The following is a 22,581-nucleotide window of genomic DNA, read 5'->3' as shown; positions in this document are numbered from 1 at the left end:
CAGGATGAACATAGGCCAAAAAAATTCCGGGTTTCTTTCATGGATATCCCGGAAAAGCCAAAAAACCTCGACAAAAAGCCGTTTTTGGCCCATATCTCAGCAACCAGACAACTTAGCGACTTGAAACATGTACCAATCGATTTCTGTCATAATTTAGAACAATATTGCCGAAGAAAGTTTGCAAAAATATCCTTTCGTTCGGTCACAAAATTTTTTTTAATTTATTAAAATTTGGACAGAATTAGTAGGCATTTTTTCCAACCACACCACACGCGTCATCACGTTCAATAGCTGCGCCATCACGTTCAATGGCTGCGTCATCACGTTCAGTAGCTAGGCGCGCAATGGTTTTTAGTCATGTAACTCTATTGTAAATAAAACATGTATTTTAACCAATGGTTTTACTAACCCTGCTCTTGATTTACGCTACGACAGAGCTATTTTTAGATAACATAAGGAAATTGCGCTAAAATTGTCACTAGACTTTTTAATTACCTTGTTTTTTTTCAGCTCAGAGAAATAGCGCTGCAGTTCGTTTTCACTTGATTCAAGATGCCCAGAAATTTCTTCTTTCAAAACTTTTAATTATCTCACAATTAGATTCATCTACCACACTGCAGAGTTTCTCAAATTTACAATATTTCCAAGATTTATTTTCTTTGTCGATTTTGCAGCTTTGATAAAATGCCCCGAGATAATCATGGAGAGTGATAATATTCGTTCATTTTCCCTGAAGCTTCGGGTTATGCTTATGTTGATGTTCGAACACATCTGCTAGGTATGATACTCTCTCCAACCACTCTATGTCGTTCTAAGTATACCGAAAGGTCTTGTTTCCTTTGCATTTCCAAGAACAATTTGATTTCAGATTTCAATTAAAAACACGATTCACAACAATTCGTTTGACAGCCAGCGCACTGTAGTGTAGAAGAGCAGAACCTCGTGATCTTTATTCAGGTCTTTGCTCAGTTCTTTGAAGGCTCCAGATTTTATATAATTAACTACTTATACCAGCAATGGAGTCTTGATGGCGATTGGCAAGGGTAGTGGTTATGGAGCGAAATCTTTTCTGCTTTCTGAAAGCCCGACTTTGACCTAAACATAGATGGTGCACAATCCGCACAAACCCTCACAGCCGTTTTAACCCATTTTAATCATCCAATTTAAAAAAAATACTATTTATTTTCTCCATGCTATTTTCACAAAAGAGCAACTCTTCTTTGCTATCATCTGAATGAATATAGACAAAGACCAGCAACTGCGAACACGAACTCACGTCTGTTGATTTATCAACTTGAAAAGCAAACAATGTTTGATTTAAATAAAAATGTGTTATTTAACATCTACGGACATGTAAGAATTAACTTCACCATATTCAACATGCAGCGTTTGATGAGATTTTCTCCTATTGTGTTTGTTTTCGCTTGGCATTTTCTGTCGCGACTTCATGTGATGCTTGCACTAATGCTGTGTTTCCTTGGTGAAAACTTCCTGTTCGATCAAGTCTCTGACGTTTGCAACTAGCTTCATACCGACGAAAGAACTCCATATCTTTTTTGGTGTGCTTCGAATGACTCGTCTCAAATGACGTTTTAGTTTTGAAGATTTCATAAACTCGTGACTGAGAACAACTTTGTACAGTACGCTTTGCTTCTTCTCTATTCCCTTTCCAGTGTTGTTAGTAAAGCCGAATTTCAGAAATTCTTCTAAATATTTATGTTTTTTTTTCAAATTACTAAGGTTTAGTATACCAGTTGGCGACCCCCCAGAAAGCCCTTCGCGACCCCCAGGTTGGGAACCCGTGCTGTAAGGGCTACAGAGCATATGTTCGTTTTAAACAGTGGGACAGACCATGGATAAGAAAGGTAACTAAATCAAATATGGGCATCCTACGTTGCCAGACAAGGTGCTATTTGGCACCCCGGGCCTTCCTGTGAGCGCTATAGCACCTATGTTTGGTTTAGTGTGTTCAATAGACTATGGGTAAGAAGAGGTATTATAGTCATTTACAAAGCTGAATCAGGTAGTTCCGCCGGCGCCCTGGCAGGATGCCATTTGGCGTCCGGTGCTATAATGTGAGCACTATGCGTTTATGTTTGCATTTAAATTTGTCTTTATGTTCGGCCTTATGGTTTGCGTTTTTCTGTGTTTGTATTTTGTTTGTGTTAACGTTTGCGTTTGCTTTTGTTTTGTGTTACTGTTTGCGTTTCTTTTTGTGTTTGTGTTTTGGTTTTTGTTGGTTGTGGTTATTGTAAAGTTTAAAGTTAGAATTGGGTTTAGGGTTATGTGTTCTTTTGTCAAACTTCCATGCTGGGTATTTGCTGCTAAATAAACCCACAAGGCATAGTCCTTTACTGATAGGTTTTTCACAGAGGCCAGTGTAGGGCCCGGTCAGGATGGCTAGTTATATAGTTTGCTTTATCATAAAAATTCCAGAAAAAAACATGATGAGTGAGGAATTGCCCTTCAATAGTGGAGTCTGTAAAGGTCCCTGAGTCCATCCAACTTTGATGGGTACCCGACTCACATTATGGAAAGCTAAGGCAGCTGGACAAAGTGTTTACCACACTATCCTTGCAAATGTAGAGGTTTCAGAAACAGGTGAATTCTACTTCACTTGCCCCATAGACAGAGGTTTGAAAGGGAACTTTAGGTCACCACTAGGTGTTAAACCCAATTTATGAAGTGGGCAACAAAAGCTGCTGACAAGTTGTATTAAAAAAATGTAATTTCTTAATCTGATGACCAGTGTCTTACCATGGTCATGTATTATATTGTGTTGTAATGGGATATTTTATATCACTATGGTATGCTATTCTGTCTGACAGTCTGGAACACTCTAGAGAAAACAAAGGAAATGACAGTGAGGAGAAAAAAAAGTCTGAATGAAAGAATCACGGTCTGCATGATTGAGGTTTAGCGGTCAATAGTAGGTAATTAGTCTAGATTATAGATGTTGGGTCTTCATTTAGTCTGTATTATCTACAAATGTGACCAGTGTTTCTTTCAGACTTTTCTCTCCCGGGTGTGTGAGTGTGTGTAGACATTCTTCAGGGGCTCAGCCCCACTCCCCTGAAGAGATGTCTGAAAGAAACTGAATGCGACTTTTGTCAAGGTTTAAGGGTATGACTACAACAATATTTTGTATGAATGTGCAGTAACTACGAGTAGATCACGGTTACCAGATAAAGTATTGTGGCAATATCTACATTTAACGTCTATACACAAAACAGAATGGTGTCATTGATTGTTGAATTAAAAAATAGAATTAAGAATCAAATGCTGAAAGTTGGAAAATGTTACAGAATAAAAATGACGTCATTGATAATAAATAATAAAATTAAACGCCTAATTTAATTGTCTAATTTTAGAAGTGAATGTTAAGGTACAAAAAAAAATTACGTAAAAGTAATATGTATAGTAAGCATTAGTATCAGGATTAAGGTTTCCCAGTGCTGGATAAAAGTCAGTTTTCAATTACATTTTTTGTTTCCAGTTAAATCTTAAGTTAAGGTGGTGATTTTGGTTTTGACAAAAAGACAACACTATCAACCTAGCAGGCGTTGCATTTCTCCCTCAAATCTAGTTATAGAATAATATATTATGTAAAAAAAAAAATTATAATAACATATAACAACAATCATAGTACATGCTACAAAGATAAAAAGAAGGTATTTATGTTTGTAAGTCTGACAAACTGGAAATAGAGAAAAAAAAATATTATGTTATTTTGGGTTTGAATTAAATACATTTAAAATAATTTAGAATAAGATCAATTATCTCTTTTGTATATAAAGAATAAATACCCAATTTCAATTCCTTTGAGTTGATGTAAACATAAGCTAGGTGGTTTGGTTACTGCAGCTTCAAAAAGGGCAATTTTTCAACTGGTTGTTTAATATATAAAAGCTTAACGATGCTACACTCATAGAGTAGTGTGAACTTAGATCCACACAAAATGAAAAAAAAATGTTTGTACAATGTTTTTTTAGACAAGGTGTAATTTCAGTCAACATACTGAGAGCAATATATGCTGCTACTTTGCCAGAACATTCTTTTCATGAAATTTTATCCACAAAAGGAGGAAAAACTTGAGACTTCGTTGTATGTTACAAAAAATGCTTTGAAATTAAGAAAATGCTTTGAGTCAGAAAAAAACAACTTTTGTCCAAGTAATATAAAATTGACACATACAGTTGTGAATGTGGATTCAATTTCTTTTCACTTTTTCGCACATTTTTGTCACATTCTACTCAAATTCTACTCCTAAATTGTGTAGCCTCAATGGTTTTTACACAAATGCTGTCATAACAGACAGGGTTCTTAAAATTGTTTGACCAGAAAATTAGTGGACTTATTCTCTTTGTAACAATCTTTAAACAAAAACTAATATTTAAAGGGCTATGCATATACCAAAAAAAGTTTAAGTTTTACCCACCTTGACCCCGTAATGTAATATTTGCAGGGGTGCCGCTTTCTTAATCCATACAAAAATTTTACCAATACTTAAACTAAAATTTTGAAATGCTTAAGAAACATAATGTCAAGCAGAATTTTTAATTACTATTTTTCCAGACATCTGATTCTTAATATCTGCTAATTTTTACAATACTTTGTTTTATAGTCAGCCACACTTTGTCTTCTGTTGGTAATACAGTAAACAGTAATCCTTAATATGGACAAGAGAAATATTAAACCAGACTGTGTTGAACTGCAATCTAAATAAATAAATTTGATTTAGATCGACCTCTAGAATACACAGCGCGGTAACATTAAGTTCACATAGGCTTAGAAAATAACCAAGGGTCCTCACGATTGAATATAGATTTATATAGAGAAAAGTAATGGAGATGTAAAAGAAAAATCAATAGAAAGTGTAAATATGCATTGCTAAATATGTCTATTGTGGTAGTATTACAACAATACTACTTGTCATAGAAATAAGACTAGACTGGTAGAGACTAATAAGGAGCGTGTAAACTGGTGGTAGATGATGATTGGTTCGAGAGTATGTGTGCGTGTTTGATAAAATATTTGTGGCATGAGTGTGACGTGAGCATGGCGCGACAATGTTACCGATGACATAGGACGCAGGAGTTGATAATAAAGTTAATTCTATTTTATGATCAAAATTGTGGATATTTATTTGACGGTTTGAAACGATCGGCAAGTCCAAAAACATGGCCAACAATATGATGAGCCAACACTTGCTCACCCTGGTTGGTGGAAGAGGACTCGACGCTTGCCACACACTGACGGACGAAGAAATCAAAGACTACAAAACACTAAAACAGACGTTACTAGAGTTTTACCACCTGACGGAAGAAACTTATCACCAAAATTCCATAAACTACAACCTAGGAAAGACAAAGATTTCAAAGTGTTTACTAATGACTTAAAACTTACACTAGAAAAATAGATCGAGGCAGCATCTATAAACAAAATATATGAAGACACAACTTCCAGGTATCAAGTGCTATAACTGCAACGGAGTCGGTCATTACCAGAGAGACTGCGGAAAGCCCTGATGGCAGTGCACATATGACAACAACCCACCCCGCCCAAACAACTCAAACAGCAGAACAACAATTCAGAACAGGTGTACATGATGAACACTGTGTGAGAAAACAAACTATCAACATTCAAATGTAAAGTGAACGGACGGGTGGTGAATGCTATCAGAGACACAGGCTCTAGTACGCTAGTAGTCAAAAGTGGTGTGGTCCACAACAAGCAGTATACTAGGAGGAGGGTAAAGGTTGAAGGGTTGGGTAGTAAACGTTTTTACCCCACAGCCTTGGTAAACATACACAGCCCATACTTGTCTGGCAGATTCCATGCCATTGTATTACTGTAGTAAAAGTCCGATTTACTTCTTCATAAGTTATTCATAATAGTAGTTACTAGTTACAACTTACAAGATTTTATTGTATTTTCTCTCTACATGTTAGGCATAATTTAATCTATAATTCAATTGTACATACTGAAAAGAACGTTCAGAAGCTAGATTGTCCACATTATATTTTAGTAGATCTAGTATTAGATGATACTTGTAAATATTGTAAGTAAACTAGGAAACGGAAACGTGTGCTAAAGGGAGATAATAGCTTTTTCCCTGCCTTTTTTTTTTCCAATTCTTTTTATTACTTTTCTTTATTAATTATTTAAAAAAAAAAAATTTCGACAAAAACTGGACGGTGGAACAGGAAACGATTTTTTTGAAAAGCAGAACAATACTGCTTTTAGCGGGACGGTAGGCATTTCTGTGACATGTTGGTAGGGCGGGCTAGTGTAGTCCATAATCACTTATCACAAGCATCTCAAAATTTATTAAAAGTTTAGAAAGCAGCAAGAAATGTTAGAAGGGCGAACTAGTTTAAACGAAATGCGAATTAAAAATACCAGTAGATAAACTGTACCTACACTACCAGACATGCTAAACTGGGCTCAGAAGATTTTGTTTTCTTTCAACTGCAACACTTTAGAATATTTTTACAAATTTTTTTGTGTGGTCAAAATATGTTGCAGAAAAATAGTAGAGAAACAGTTGTCTGAAAAATTAGGAAATCAAGTTGGAAAAGTCATACTCTTGTTTTTAACTGTTATTTTGTAATTAATTATCTCTTCTAATCAATCTCAATCTAAAATATTCAAATATCGTGATTAATTTTAAGAAAAACCTTGTATAACCTAAAATTTTCTTTATTTACAGAGGATAATTAGTTTCTCCTTCAAGCTTGCACTGCCTTTTTATCCACCCACTTGGAGCAATAACTTCCAATTTGAGAACAAATTCTTTTAAACATAGTTCTGTATAATTAAGAAAATACCATGACCAACATGATGAAGTTTTGAACAAAAAAGGATTAAATGTATTAATTGGCATAGATGGTTTACTCACATGTAAACTAGAATGATATACAAGTTTTCCATCATCAGAGAGGGCAACATATTTCTTTTTCCATTCTTTGTTTAAGCCATGACTTTTTTTATATAAATAGCCCTGTAAACAATAAAAAAAAGTAAATATTCATTAATAAACTAGCAGCAGAGCCTGTCAAGGGAGGACAACAGGCATAAAAATAAATTTAAAAATATGATTAATCATTATATCAATATATATAATTCTCTACGTGGGACACCATGTATGCATGCCAACCCACCCCTCCCTCGCTCAACAGATAATATTGCCCCAGCCCCATCAGTCTGGTGAGCTGTGGTTCATGCTGAATGTTTAAAAATCGTCGAACTGGATCAAATTAGTGATGGCTATTAGGGGCAGATAATTTAGTTTTAAACAATTTGAAAATAATGGGAGGTAACAAGTTGCGCTTGATCTTTTCGTGGTTGTCTGTAAACTGTTGTCAAAAGCGGCTGCTTTCAAGGGGGGGGGGGGGGGGGGGGGAAGAAAAGGGAGGGTGAGGATAGTCATCCTTCATGAGCAACTGATAGTGTTCTAAAGCAAAATATTTTCAGTCGCAGCACTGGTTGTGTCAAATTTACCAATTCAGAATTACTGAAAAGTAAAAAATAAAAAAACTAAATAGCAGTGTATGCTACGCCACGGGTCAGCTCGTTATCAATAATTAACTACAATGGTTTACTTCTCTTCCTTAAAATTGTTATTCCATATAGTTTACATATAATTTTAGCCTTCGGAACTGATCTAGACAACAAAATATCTAACAAAACATACTTTCAATTATAATACAAGAAACTATTAAAGCAATTTAAAAAAGAGTTAAATATTTATTATATTACTAGTGTATGGCACTCTTTAAAACAACCATTGTGGAACCCAGGGCACATCAAGTGTTATGGGCGCCGTATGACCCTATGTACAAGACACCCAATCAATATATCACAGGTACTAAGGTGTCGGGGAACCACCTATATTTAATTTGTTTTTATTGCAGAAACCTTCTAAGGATTATACTAACAACTTCACAGTTTCATGGTGACAGGATGAAATGTGTAGTAATGCATCAAGGACAAACATACTTTAATTTTTATAAATATAAATGGTTAAACTTACAGTATCAGTAAGAATACTTTGGGTCGATAATAGCAATTTTAAAACTTTTATCACAGAGCTATACATGTTACTGTTACTAGAGTGCCCGTCCCCATGTGTTACGGCAGGGTTAGAAGAAAGTCAGAGGAAAGCCCGGGGGGAAATCGCACCTTTCAAGGGCGTTGGCTGACGCGCCTTATTCTGTTTAGTGAATGACTAAAACGCCCCATCTTATCCATGGTCCAGCACACTATTCAAAACTAACATAGGCACCATAGTGTTCATGGGACAGCCTGGAGTGCCAAATTGATCCCTGCAGGGCGGGTAGCTACCAGTGCAAAATTGAAAATTTTGTTTGGCAATAACCTCCACAAGAGTATTCTCCACAACTTCCCAAAGTTTCATGGCCATTGGATGAATGTGGTAGTAATGCATAAAAGACAAATTAAGTCTAACGAAATATATTAGGCGGGTTTCATCAATGCTTTACCAATCCTATATACTTAAAGGAGTCACCTTGTTTTTTAAAAACAGAGTTATTTAAATGTAAACAATGCTTGGGTTTGGATCATATTTTTCGGGGCACAGGTTTACCTAAACTACCACCCAGTATGTTTATCGTTCACCATAATATCAACATTGTTCACGCACTGCCTAAGTTACAGGGACAGAGGGGCGCTCTCATGAGTCCCTGATAACACTATCTGGCTCAGTTGTCAATATTGTAGGGTGCTCCTTAAAACTAATGTAGGCACCATAGTTCTCACAGGATAGCGCAGGCGGTGAAAACACCTGATTATGTTTAGTGAACGACTATAACTATAATGCCCCATCTATCACACTGTTTAGAATGAACGTAGGCACCATTGCCTTTACAAAAAAGCATAGGGCACAGTTTGAGCCCTGCAGGGACGCTAGTGCTCACAGGAGAGCCTGAGGTGCTTTGCGTCACACAATAGTTGGGGCGCTGCGGCAGAATATAGTAGTACTCCTTACCCAGTATGCAGGATGCCCGATTAACAGATAACAAGTGCTTAGATAGCCACTCTGGAACTCTAGGCGCCAAACCAGGTATTGACAAACATCGCACCCTCCCAGGTGCCACCCATATATTTAAAATAAACCGGGAGTGATCTCCCCTAAACTAACTCGAATATTCTAATATAACACTACGTTGGATGGCAACTCGGAATATAGACATGATTTTTGTTTACTTAGACTTTTAAAAATAGAATAAAATCTAGTAGACAAAAGAATTGCGCACCGAGCGAACGACAAAACAAAATGTGCATAATAGTGCGGAATATTATTAGTACTTTATAAATTTACATGCGTTTTTTAAGAAATCGGAAATAGCGTAAATTAGTACTTCCGGTCGGGTCAACGGAAATTACTCAAAATTTGACAGAAGGTAGAGAATTAGATGTTTTACTTACATGTAAAATTTCATTTATCTATCTGAAACAGTACTCAAGTTATACGCTTTTGAAAAATTCAAAGTAGAAAAAGTACTACTTCCGGTTATCGTAAATCGCTCAAAAGTTGATATGGATCTACGATTTTGATAAAATACTTATATTTGAAATTTCATCAACCTAGCTGTAACGGTACTCAAGTTATCGTGTTCACAGACAGACAGACACACACGGACAAGATTGTAAAATTATGTTTTTCCGTTCTCTATACTTTGTATATACGAGAAAGTAAAAATATTTTTTTCCCGCAGAAACCCTTGCAAAATAAAAAAAAAAATTTGCAGAAACCTCCCTAGAAGTGTTTTAATCAACTCCCTAAAGTTTATTGGTGATCGTATGAACGGAGTCAAATGGCAAACGACTGTTATTTTTTATTCCGTATATAGAGAAGAATCAAGAATCACCCCTGCGAATTTGAAGTTTTTTTTTCCCCGCAGGTACTTTCCCATGAGTATTCTTAACAACTTCCCAAAGTTTCATAGCGATTGGATGAAAAGTGTAGTAATGCATACAAATCAGACACACACACATACATTGCTTTATATTGAGGAACGTAATGCGGTGCATTGTAACATAACGCAATGTTATGTAATGCAATGTGGCTTATTCATCTTCATCTTGTGGTGGCTGGTAAAGCTCCTGGTTGTTAAGCCAAAAAGACCCTAGTTCAAACTCCCAGACAGATGAGCAGGGCTGTCTACCCCAAAACATTTTTTTCAGAAACAAGGGCAATGATTTTGCATAAGAATTGGATACGATCTGCAGACATGCCTAACCCTGTTCACCAAAAGTAGGAACAGTTATACCAAAAACACGAATTTGAAGGCAAAAAGAGGAACATACCGTCTTAGGTGCAGATGCTACTAAACCAAAAATAAATAATTAAATAAGTTTTATGAGATTATACACAGTATAGGTCACGGGTTCCCAAACTGTGGGTCGCGAAGGGCTTTCTGGGGGGTGTTCAACTGGTATACTAAACCTTAGCAATGAGAAACACAATGTAAATATTGAGAAGAATATCTGAAATTTGGCTTTACTAACATCACTGGAAATGGAATAGAGAAGAAGCAATGCGTACTGTACAAAGTTGTTCTCAGTCATGAGTTTGTGAAATCTTCAAAACTAAAACATCATTTGAGACTAGTCATTCGGAACACACAAAAAAAAAGATATGGAGTTCTTTCTTCAGCATGAAGCTAGTTGCAAATGTCAGAGACTTGATCGAACAGGAAGTTTTCACCAAGGAAACACAGCATTAGTGCATGACTTATAGCTGACATGTCCGTTGATGTTAAATTACACATTTTTTATTGAAATCAAGCTTTCACCATTGTCTGCTTTTCAAGTTAATAAATCAACAGAAGTGAGTTTGTGTTCGCAGTTGCTGGTCTTTGTCTATATTCATTCAGATGTTAGCAAAGAAGAGTTGCTATTTTGTGAAGATAGCAGGGAGAAAATAAATAAGTTTTTTGAAACTGGATGATTAAAATGGGTTGAAACGGCTGTGGGGATGTGTATGGATGGTGCGCCATCTATGTTTAGGTCAAAATCGGGCTTTCAGAAAACAGAAAAGATTTAGCTTCCTAACCACTGTCCTTGCCATCAAGACTCCATTGCAAGTAGAAGTCATAAATTATATTAAATCTGGAGCCTTCAAAGAACTGAGCTAAGACATGAATAAAAATCATGAGGTTCTGCGTTTCTACACTACAGTAATCTGGCTGTCAAATGAAATGTTGTGAATAGTGTTTTTGAATTGAAATCTGAAATCAAATTGTTCTTGGAAGTGCAAAGGAAACAAGACCTTTTGGTATACTTAAAACGCCAGAGTGGTTGGAGATGAAAAACTGCACACACAATTTTGGTGTAGTATTCACCATTCATACCCAAATGTAAAATTTGATTGACTTTTTGAGAATAGACTTTCAACAATATTCTCCGATTAAAAACAAAATTAAGAAATAAATTGAATGTTGATAATGACATAGGTTGGCGTTAACAAAAAAAAAATACTTTAAAAAAAATTAACCTCGAATGTTTAGTAAATAGCATGCAATTTTACTCATGGTATTAAAACAGTTATCAAGAGTAGTTCATATTAAAAGTCTACTAGAAAATCTTATTTTAGTGTTTATTAATTTCCATACTAATTTCGGCTTTTTAATTCTATGGGGGTTGCAGGTCACTTATTTTATAAAAGGGGGTCACCACTTGAAAAAGTTTGGGAACCACTGGTATAGGTATTCTATAGGCCTGTAGTTTTCTAAAAAAGTCTCTAGGTAACATCTAAATACTGCTTAATGTCAGCTTAATTTTTTTTTAAAAGTATGCTAACTAGTAACCTGAGACCCCCCTCCCCCAAATCCATAACCATACCATTATTGATTAGATTTAACCTTAGTTTATGCTATCTCAGATTCTTTTCAATGATCCCTACCTTAACATGTACTAGGCCATATGAAGAACAATAGCTGAAGAGCAAGTGCTTGTTAAGGGCAGGCCTACCTAGTTAGAGTTATTTGAGATTTAGTTCTAGAAATTAGCACGTTAATCGTGTTATGTATCGTCGACAGTGGAAGTGTGTGGACAGGGGGAGAGGGGTCTAAAATTCAAAATTTTTGTGGATGTCTTAAATGGATGACCACTAAGTAAACAGGAAAACGTAAATAATGGCTTTTCCCTACTCATTTTTCAGGTCGATTTATTCGTTTTTTACAATTAATTCTATAATATTCTATATGTTCACTTAATCAATTTTTTTTTTTGAGAAAGTGGGACAAACTTCAATGAAACCAGAATGGGACAAAAATTTTGTAAAAAAGCTGAACAATTCCACTTTTTACAAGATGGTAGACATGTCTGTATTCACATTTGTCCACATTTTCTTTAATATAAGGTAAATAAGACCAATTTTTTTTATATTGTCACAAAACAGCATAATGATGACAGTCGGCTACGTTATTGTGAAAAAATGTGATTTAAATCTAGATGTAGAATTGTTTTTGAAAAACACTAGTACACCCCAACGATGAGAATGTTGACTTACACTTTTAATTTTGAAATGAGTGAGCCTTACCTGTTTGATTGGAATAGTTCGACCACTTCCAACTTTTTCTCCATCAATGGATTGCTTTTTTTCTTCTTCTTTTGACTTAGGCTAGGAAAAAATACACAGTAGTTACACAGATACAACCATAAATGTAAGTGGCTTCCTAAGTATTCTTATCCCTTTATGAAAAGAAGGTTTTCCACCATAAATTGTTTATTGGGAAAAAAAAGCTTACATGATCACTTCCAAGCAAATGAAATGGAACTAACTCAAAAAGATAGAACAACACAATGGCCTCAATGTTTAAATGATATATAGAGTGCAGCCTCGACATAAAAGATATTTGAGATATGAGCAGTTGCTTTGACAAAAATTTGAGATATGAGGAACCGGACTAGCTGGTTTAACAGTTTGTGGAAAAAGAAATACCACAAAACAGTTGTAAGTGTAAACACTGTGTAATAGTACTTCAAAATATTGCAAAAATATGAGGCCTTTATTAACTAAAGTATTTTTACTAAAATACTTACATTAAAAAGATTTGATCTTCTACGATTTTTTCTACTTTGTGTAGGAGTTGAGCTAGGTGTAGGTAGATCTTTTCCTTCAGTTTGTTTATCCTGCAGGATAAACTTACAAATTAAGACAAATTATAAAAGTAAAACAATTATTCAACAATTTTTAAAAAATCTTGTATTAATTTTTAAAATTTCTAACAACAATATAAATGGCTATATATATATAAAACACACCACACCACATATATATATATATGTGTGTATATGTATAAATGTTACTGTCAAAGCCCGAAATGCTGACAAAGCACACATTTGCCGGCCAATGTGCGCAAGGGTCGGTTCTCTTGGCCAAAGCCCGAAGAGCTTAGCACTGGCCGAAGAGTTTAAAATTGACAAAGTATTTCATACATTGGCCAGCCAATGCGCACACTGGCCGGGATGTCCGATCTAGACTAAGTTGTGATCGTGTTTTCATTATTCTGGGTGCGGTTTCATTGTGAGTAACGTATTGTTTGTATAGCATTCTATATGCAATGCGACATGGACCAAAAGGGCAGTCAGAACATGTGACAAACATACCAGATGGGTGTCAAAATAAATAATCCAAATCCTAATGGAAGAGAATTTGTGAATCAAGTTATTTCTGAACTAAAGAACAAGTGGCCTGACTAGTTCACGGAAATGCAAGGCATAGCCAAAGTTCAGTAGAATATGCCAACGAAGATGTTCAAAACATGATGACATGGATGCAGACAAATGAATCATCTCATTGGGCTGAGAGTCTCAATTCATTCTATTTATGAAAAAATATTCTCTTCTTCAAGGAATCCAACATTCAAAGCCTTATTTGGATGCAAAACAAAAGTGGGACAGCACTTCAAATCTACCAAGAAAGGCTCCCGATAATTTAGTTACTGAGGAAGATCTTGAGAACATTGAACAAGAAAAGGAGGTTGCCATAAATGCAACATCCTCAGCTAACACATATGATGCCGTGGCAAAACGTCCAGACCAGTTGCTTGACAATAAAATGGCCAATAGATTATGTGCAGTTTGTGAAAAATATTGTAAGTAAAGTAAAGTAAAGTTTCCCTTTCAAATTGAGGGTCTGTGGGGCAAGTGAAGTAGAGTTCACTTGTTTCTGTGACCTCTGCATATGAAGAGATAGTGTGGTCAGCACTATGCCCAGCCACCTTTACTTTCCCAAACGTGAGTTAGGTACCCATCAGAGTTGGGTGGACTCAGGGACGGTCTACTGACTTTGAACCCGGATTCGAACTCTAGACTTACGGGTTGGCAGTCCAGCTCTCTACCGCTAGACCACTCCGCCCCCCATTCTTGTGGATCCTGTGGCAACAATGCCCATGCAATTTGCGGAATAACCAATGAAGCAGACGAAGGTTACGTAGGGAACATTACTTGTAGATTATGTAACAATAAACATGAAATCATGGACAACAGGTGAGCATCTCATACTAGCTTGCAAACTCAAGGTGTCACGACGCTAAAAAATCAGATACAAATTTTAAACAAGCTGAAGTGGGAGATAATGTTCACATCTGTATACCAGATGGTGACAGAGGTCATGGTGATCCCCAAAGAATCATTGTAGTTGTCATGAGCGTACAAGACATTAAACCCCTCTCATTACTCCCTGGCTGTCACTTTATTATACTTTAAAACTGGAGAATCCTGGGTTTTTTTTTATGTAGGCCTATTCAGAATTTCAAAATGATCAGCTTTGATACTTCCATTTTGATAACTATGCATGCAAATGGGGATTTAAAGACAGAAACGGTTGATACAGTTTTAACAAAAAAATTGGGTGAGTAAAATAGAAGAATAACCTGTAACAACCAGGGATGTGACCAGACCATGAAAAAAAATAGATAAAACATATTGAGTTCTTTTCCAAAAAATTCGTTAATATGTTTTATCTATTTTTTTAAAGTTAAAGCAGTCTCACACTGTTACTGTACTAATTAATTGTTTAATGTAGCTAATATTTTAAAGAAAAGAAGTTTATGTTGCTCTAAAAAAACATTGAAAGTCTTGCCTAATTGCAATTCAATGTTTACCTTATAAACAATTTTTTTTTAAAATATTAAGTTTATCAATGTAACAAAAGTGGCCATCAAGTTTTTTTTTTAAAATAAGCTAATTTTAAATGTAATAATCTAGTTTTACTGTTATTTTCAATTTCAAATTATTCCTTATTATATAAGTTATATTCTTTTAAACATGAGCATGGTAAAAACGTAAGTCATCAACTATAAAGAGACTAGATTTAGATTAATTGTAATTTGAAAGTTTTAGTTCATATGATGGACAATGAAAACAAGTAGATTAGCTGAAATTAGAAAGGGTCTGATATTTATTTTAAAAAGTGTTTTGGAATTAATACTTGAAAAACATCTGAACCAAAATTTACCATTTTTATAGCACATCATTATTTATGTTTTTGGAATAGCTGTAGATTGTTAGCACTGCAGCCAACAATCTTAAACATCGGAAAAAAACATTGGAAAAACTGTTGATTCAACTCAAAGCCGTCAACGAGGGCTAAAACATGATGAGCTATATATAGAAAAAAACTTTTGCCGAATAACACCCCCCCCCCTGATACTTTGTGAGGTGGTAGAAAAACACCTAGGGATGTTAGAAAAAATTCGCCATATCCAGGAAAAATCTACTAAGGGGTCAAAACTGACCAGTCGTATTTCCCTATATAATCTTTGTAATTTATGGGAAAACCAGGGTAATTTCAACACAGATTTTAGGGTATTTAACCTCTGTGCATCTGGCTAATTTTTTGCATGCACCTCTATAGATGACTAGGTCGTATGGGAAAACTGTTGGTTTGACTCTAAGCCCTTGATGAGGTCTACGAAATGAAATTATCCTTACATGAGCTATATATTAAAAAATTGCCGAATAATCACCCTAATATTTCGTGAGGTAGTAGACTGACCCTGGAGAGTGACAAAAAAGAACTTTATTCCCTTAGGGCTGTTAGATTTGTCCAGATGCCCTATTTCTTATATAAATAATTGTTTTTAAAAAAGTAAACAAAGACTGTTATTTGATATATGTACAAGGGAGGTAATTTTTTAAATTAATAATTTTTAAATAATTTTTTTCCTATTTTCAACAAAAACTGAAAATAACAAAATATAATATTTGTTTAAATAGAAGTTTTGTTATAAATTAAGTTATATATCGTAATTAAATGTAAAAATTAATTTCAAAAGTTAATTTAATTTAATATTTGAGTTACACTATTAAGGAAGCCTTTGAAGTTCTAAATCACCTTTCGAGAAATTACTTTGTGAATATTAAATCAACCTTTTGATATTTAATTACTCAGACTGTTTAAACTTAAGCACTCTACATAACAGCCAATCACTAATTAATTAATCATTTAAACCTCAAATGTCTAGTCTATATATATATAATTCTCTTCATGGAGACCATAGAAAACACCACGCAGCTTAGACACCACCCTCATCCCTACCTGTCAGGTGAGCTGTGGTTCACCCTGAATGTTTACAATTGTAGAGCCGGGTTAGTAACGGCTATTAGGGGCAGATAATTTAGTATTAAACGATTTGAAACGAAGGGGAGGTAACAATTTCTGATTGATCATTTCTTTGTCTGTAAATGGCTGCTTTCACTGGGCGGGAGGGGGTAGTGTTGAATTCATAAATTATGAATTGCTGATAAGCAGAAAATAAAACAACTAGATGGTGGCGTCAGCTCGTTATTTATATCAAAATAAAATAAAAACACAGCAAATTTCAAAAAGATTAAGTGTATGATCACATCTGTTTTAACAACACTGCAGATAATTCTAAAAATATTTAAATGCTTCATAGAAAGTCCACTGTTTCATCATAAAAGCCAAGATTTTGGTGATTTTTTTCTTCAAATTAAAAACAAATTCTGTCCAATTTTTACTAGATGTGATTATAACATTAATTTACATTATTTTAAATTCTGACATGTTAAAAGTGTAAGTCAAATATTAATATCACAAATAAATGTAGTTAATAATTAGTTAAATTATCTTTCAGGGCGCAGTGCTGATTTTCTAAATAAAATGCAGATGAGACAAAATTCGTCCCTCATATATGAATACAATTTGTGTTGTCTGTAAGATCAATACCACTCTATACATCAGTAACAAGTAAGCTTACAATCGATGATACTGCAAACTGATTGCATTTACATACTCAACTATTTTTGTCAAGATTGTACTGGTTTTTATATTTTTATTTAGTTTTTTAAATCATACACAAAAAATGTTGAAAAAATTCCACAACCTCAATTTCATGGTTTAAAAAATTACTTTGGGTGCAGAGTAATTATTTTTATGCATGCATGATGTATGTTTCAATGGTAGGATGTATGGTTCCAGGTCCTTCGAAAACAGAACTTTGACCCCCCCCCCCCCCATATCCTTCCCTGGTGTACTGGTAAAAACCACCTCTATATATATCAATACATCTGGGGAGAATCAAGGTAGTATTTTAAGATTAAATGACACTCATTTAGTAAGCAATTTTTTAGTAATAGTTAGGAATTATATTTTCTTTTAAATAAGTTAAAAAATTAAAACAGCAATAATACAAATAGTGAGGAGTAGCAAGAAAGATAGACTGAATAAATACTCTTAATTTATAATGCTAAAGCAGATTTAGATATGTTATGAAAATGGTTTGTGGATTTAGAAGCATTAGATATACAGGTAAAAACATTTTATATATTGATACAAGAGAATGATCTGCATTTTGGAATGAACTACCACTAAAGCAAATGTTTATCCTTCAAAAATGTAATTTTAAATTGATCAAATTGCAACTACATTAAATAATAAAAATATGAATGAAATGTGTTAAGTTAGAGCAAAACAAAATATTATACCTTATTTTTAAATAGACTTTTTTATATTTAAAATGAAAATTGACAAGGTATTTATTAAAACAAAATATCTCACACTAAATTTTTTTAAATAAAACTTAACCTCAAGTAAGAAGTAAAAATAGACATTTGCACAAAATGATTTGGAAAAAAAAGTATTTTTATGTTATGCTAGGAACATCTTAAAGTCATTATTGATGTCAAGAAAAAGACAATCACATCACATTTAAGTTCAAATGTCATGGTTGTGTTTCTTAAATGAGGTTCTATTACTTTTTAGTTTTTCTTAAATTACTTATTCTAAATCATTCATTTACAAAATAAAGCATTTTATCATGCTAGAGGCAAAAAAAAAAGAAGATACTTGTACAGTGTAAGCTATAGCATATGATTAAAACTTACACTAAAAGAATGGGACTTTATGATGAATGGTTTTTTGTATTTACGTAATGCAAGTGGTGTACATGTGACAGTTTCCTCCTTCTGTGACAAATCAATAGCCTAGATTTGAGGACAAACAGAATAATATGCATGCAATGCCAAACATAAGAATATTGTAGTAACCCTTAGTCAGATACTTTGCAAACAAGACTTTCTTTTTCAAATTTCTACTTTACATGTGATTACTAAATTATCCTTTCACTAGTGATTTTATTTTATAAGGTGGCTAATTTTTTTAGATTGTATATTTATCAAAATAATGGTTAAAAATGAACACACAGAAGAGATGTGTTCGCCTGCAAAGCCTATGAAAGCAATTTTTAAGTGAATCCTGAAAATCAATCCTCAAATTTTACCAATCTTGAAACCAACATTAGATACTTTTTAAAACCCTAAAACTTTAAAAATAAAATCAACTTTTATATTATTACTTTTATAGATATTTTATACATATTATGTTCAACATAAGGTCATTTAGTGGACTAATTATCTTTATAACAATCTTTAAACAAAAATTAATATTTTAAGTCTTTAAGTTTGATTTTAGACTCCTCTCTGCCCCAACAACCCCATGCATATGAACCAAAATACAAAATAACTGCATTTGTAAATAAGTTTATACTTATAGTGACAGTAGTTACACTTTGTTTCTGTAGGTAATAAAGAAATGAGTATCTAATATCTTAGTAATGTTTTGTTGGCCTAAAATACAAAAAAGTGGAAGAAATGTACACTCTTGTATGCCTGCTTTATAGCATATCCAGGTATATAACTTTTAGTACTACCTATACTGAGTTAAAATGTGTAGTCAGCCGACTGTTAAATAGCAGATGTATTTTATTATTTAACCAGGGATGAGACTGGACCATGAAAAAAAAGGGAAATTATTTCTGACCAAACTAATTACGCTTTATGCAGCTCTAATTAAGGTAAGTAAATAGTGTTTTGGAAATGACAGGCTACTTGTAAAGAAAAAATTGGAGCAAAAAAAAAAAAACCCTGAGTAACCTTTGTTTGCTATTAAAATATTTGGGTATTATTTGGGTCACTGTGAGGTCACAATAGTCCAGCCAACATTAAGTATAGCATGGACTGACGTAACTTTTATCCCCCCCCCCCCTGGTACCAACTATATACTTGAGATCTTAGTTCACACAAGTTTAGATATCAGTGACGGTAGTTATATTAGGAGGAACGGGTTAGTCTAGCCCTAATTGTCAGAAGTTGCAAAGATTTCAAAAAAAGTTTAACAGAAGGTGGATAAGTACAGAAGTTTGTATCTGACCCATCCGAGATTGTTGGTGATATCATCAGAATATTAAACAAGACTGCTTTACATGCGATCCTAGTATTATTTTAAAATTTTTAGTCAGATCACCACATCATTACTACACTACAAGGTCATGATAAAATCATATTAAGCCTTGGAAAAAAAAGGTCGCAGTGACCGTTATCACATATCAGCATGATGTCGGGTATACAAAAGCCAGTAATGGTCAGAGATGCATTTGTAAAATGTTAGTTTAGTCCTGCAAAATGGTTTCCTGCTAAAAAATTACTGCATACTGCATTCGAACTTTAAATTTTATAACCATCAAATTCTCTATTTAGATTCTTTCTAAGTTCATGTTTAAATGTCAGTAAAGAAAAAAACCAAAATAGCGGCATAATACTAATGACATCACTAAGTTGAGGCCTAGCAGTGGATATGGTACCATCTATGGGCTATAAGCGGTAAAAATGCTCTGGAGTCTCATTGATAAAAACAATTTTCAAAACAGTCTTGATTTTTTTCCGGGATATCCTGGAAAAGTGGCACCCCTGATTTTATTAAACCTATAGCCTTAAACCCCAGCCTGTTTAAAGAACTGTGAAAAGACAAGAATAAAGATCAAGAGGTTCTGCTTTTCTACACTACAGTATACTGGCTGTCAAAAGGAAATTTTGTGAATTATGTTTTTTGAATTGCAAGATAAAATCAAGTTGTTCTTTGAAGTGAAGGGAAACAAGATCTTTTGATATACTTTTAATGCCAAAGAGTGGTTGGTGAGAGTATCATACCTAGCAGATGTATTCCAACATCAACATAAGCTTAACCTGAAGCTGCAAGGAAAATAAACGAATATTATCTATTTTCATGCAAATCTCTTGGCATCTTTATCAAAGCTGCAAAATTGGCAAAGAAAAATAAGTCACACAATTTACGTGTAATATGCAGCATTCATACCCAAATGTGTAATTGATTGCCTGTTGAGTTTTAGTTCCTTTTGTGTCTTCATATCTTTGCGAGAATAGATTCTCCAATTAAAAACAAAACAAAGAAATAAATTAAATGTTGAGAAGGACATGTGGTTGGCGTTAAAAAAAAAACTCAGCAGCGAATGTTGAGGCTAGTTAATAGCATGCAATTTCACCCATCGAATTAAAACAGTTACTAAGAATATATCATATTGAAAGTGTTCTAGAAAATCGTATTTTAGTGCTTATTAATTTTGACTTTTTGATACTATTGGGGTCGCAGGTCACTTACTTTTTATAAAAGGGGGTCGTCACTCATAATGGGATTAGCCCGTAGTGGCGAAACAAAAGTACAGATATTTTAAACTTGGCCGTACTGGCCAAAATCCCGCTGAAATATTTTTAAGTAATCGAACAGCTAGGATCGTTGTTTATTTTACTTAAATAATTTGCGATACCGGAACTAGATCCAACAGAAAACATAATAAATCGATTTGGTGGGAAATATCAAGATCTTTTTGTAGAAAATAAAATATATCTTGGCACTGATGAGTAAATTACAAAATAATTACATCTAGATCCAGAAGGGGAACTCCATTTTAACGTATTTTATTCCCCGCTTCACGTTCACCGCCAGTTGAGCGTATTTTATTATTAATTATAATTAATAGGCCTATTAATAATTTATTAGTTAGGCTTAGGGCTTAGGCCTATTAGTAATTTATTAATAGGCCCTATTTATAACATTTTTATTGATAACCCTTGCCTTAGTTAGCATAGCACGGGTGGGGGGGGGGGGGGTGCAGACTGCACCAGATGACACCAATTATGGGGGTGACACCAAGGCAAAAAAATTGCAAAATATACAGAAGAAAAATGTTTTGCCAGTCCCATTAATGATTAATTAAAGTTAGTCTTTTAAGTAGGGCCTACAAATTGACAATTATTACCAGAGGGTGGGGGTGATACCATGTCGTAAACGTACTAGCTATAGAGAAAACATTGCTACATCCAAGTTCCAACTGTATTATTAACAGACTAAAGATAAACATCGTTACTTGGGTGACATCCGATCTAGCGATGCAATTGGGCCTTAGACCTAAGCACTATATTTAAATTTTTACTACTTTCAAAACTTTAATCTTCAGGTTCTCTCAACATGGAGACAGGAATAAGACAGACACAGGGACAAAGATACCAACAATGTTTTAAACTTGAACACTGCAATCAACTGATTTACAACCCTCTGTATTCAAGTGGCTAGAGTACTACCATGTATGTTACTTTAACAGTTTGGGTTTAGAATATGCTTACAGTAAGTCCTTTAACAGTTAATTGTTCAGATCCCTTTATGTGACTTCTGTGGGGTGGGGGACTATGCTACATTCTAAATTTTAAGTATTCCATTTAAGAGTGTAAACTAAATTAAGATATTAGTATCACTTTTAAGTACCATTTATACTATAGTATAATAAAGTAAACTGATCTTGTCATTGTTTTGCAGGTGTTTTGTGCTTATGGGTTTATGATTACAGTAAAAAATAAAACCAAGTGCTGTGATGGGTTGAAACAAACCAGGTATTGTAAATATGAAAGAATTTCCAATCTGATTTAATTAAAGGTGAAATTTATTGTGCAGACTTTTGTAGGTAAACTAATTGCATTATAACAGTAAAAAATGTAACACTGAATAATAAAGCTGAAATGATAAATTAAAAACCATTATGTAGAGCTGACCTGTTGCGATTGTATTTTGTTAATTTTTTTTTATTTATTCATGTTAAGCTTCCTTTCAGGTACATGGGACAGATGGAGAGATCATGAGTTTCTCTGACCTTAGCATAGGAAGGGATAGTGTAGTCAAGTTCAATACAATGCTCAGCCACCTTTATTTTCCCAACCATTATTAGAACTTGAGACTAT

The 22,581-nt window shown here is 34.1% G+C and overlaps 1 protein-coding gene and 1 long non-coding RNA gene across 3 annotated transcripts in view; one reads left to right on the top strand and one right to left on the bottom strand.

The window, feature by feature from the left end:
• Nucleotides 1-22,581, bottom strand: part of LOC131928303 (arf-GAP with GTPase, ANK repeat and PH domain-containing protein 1) — a 94,842-nt gene that overhangs the window by 28,236 nt on the left and 44,025 nt on the right. Inside the window, exons 9-12 of one of the 2 annotated variants that reach the window (XM_059284290.1) lie at nucleotides 18,382-18,480; nucleotides 13,072-13,161; nucleotides 12,569-12,649; nucleotides 6,902-7,003 (exon numbers count right to left, since the gene is read on the bottom strand). In XM_059284290.1, the coding sequence (XP_059140273.1) occupies nucleotides 6,902-7,003; nucleotides 12,569-12,649; nucleotides 13,072-13,161; nucleotides 18,382-18,480 (372 nt within the window). The remainder of the gene's footprint in view (nucleotides 1-6,901; nucleotides 7,004-12,568; nucleotides 12,650-13,071; nucleotides 13,162-18,381; nucleotides 18,481-22,581) is intronic. The other variant, XM_059284291.1, reaches the window with a different exon arrangement.
• LOC131928304 (uncharacterized) lies at nucleotides 21,116-22,580 on the top strand. Its single transcript, XR_009383752.1, has 4 exons — nucleotides 21,116-21,155; nucleotides 21,807-21,933; nucleotides 22,163-22,236; nucleotides 22,455-22,580. It is a non-coding gene; the product is annotated as an uncharacterized LOC131928304 (long non-coding RNA).

The sequence above is a fragment of the Physella acuta genome, unplaced genomic scaffold (genome assembly GCF_028476545.2).
Source record: "Physella acuta isolate Inbredline_101_S28 unplaced genomic scaffold, ASM2847654v3 ptg001481l, whole genome shotgun sequence".
Classification (NCBI taxonomy): Eukaryota; Metazoa; Mollusca; class Gastropoda; family Physidae; genus Physella; species Physella acuta.
This window is presented reverse-complemented; position numbering and strand designations above follow the sequence as displayed.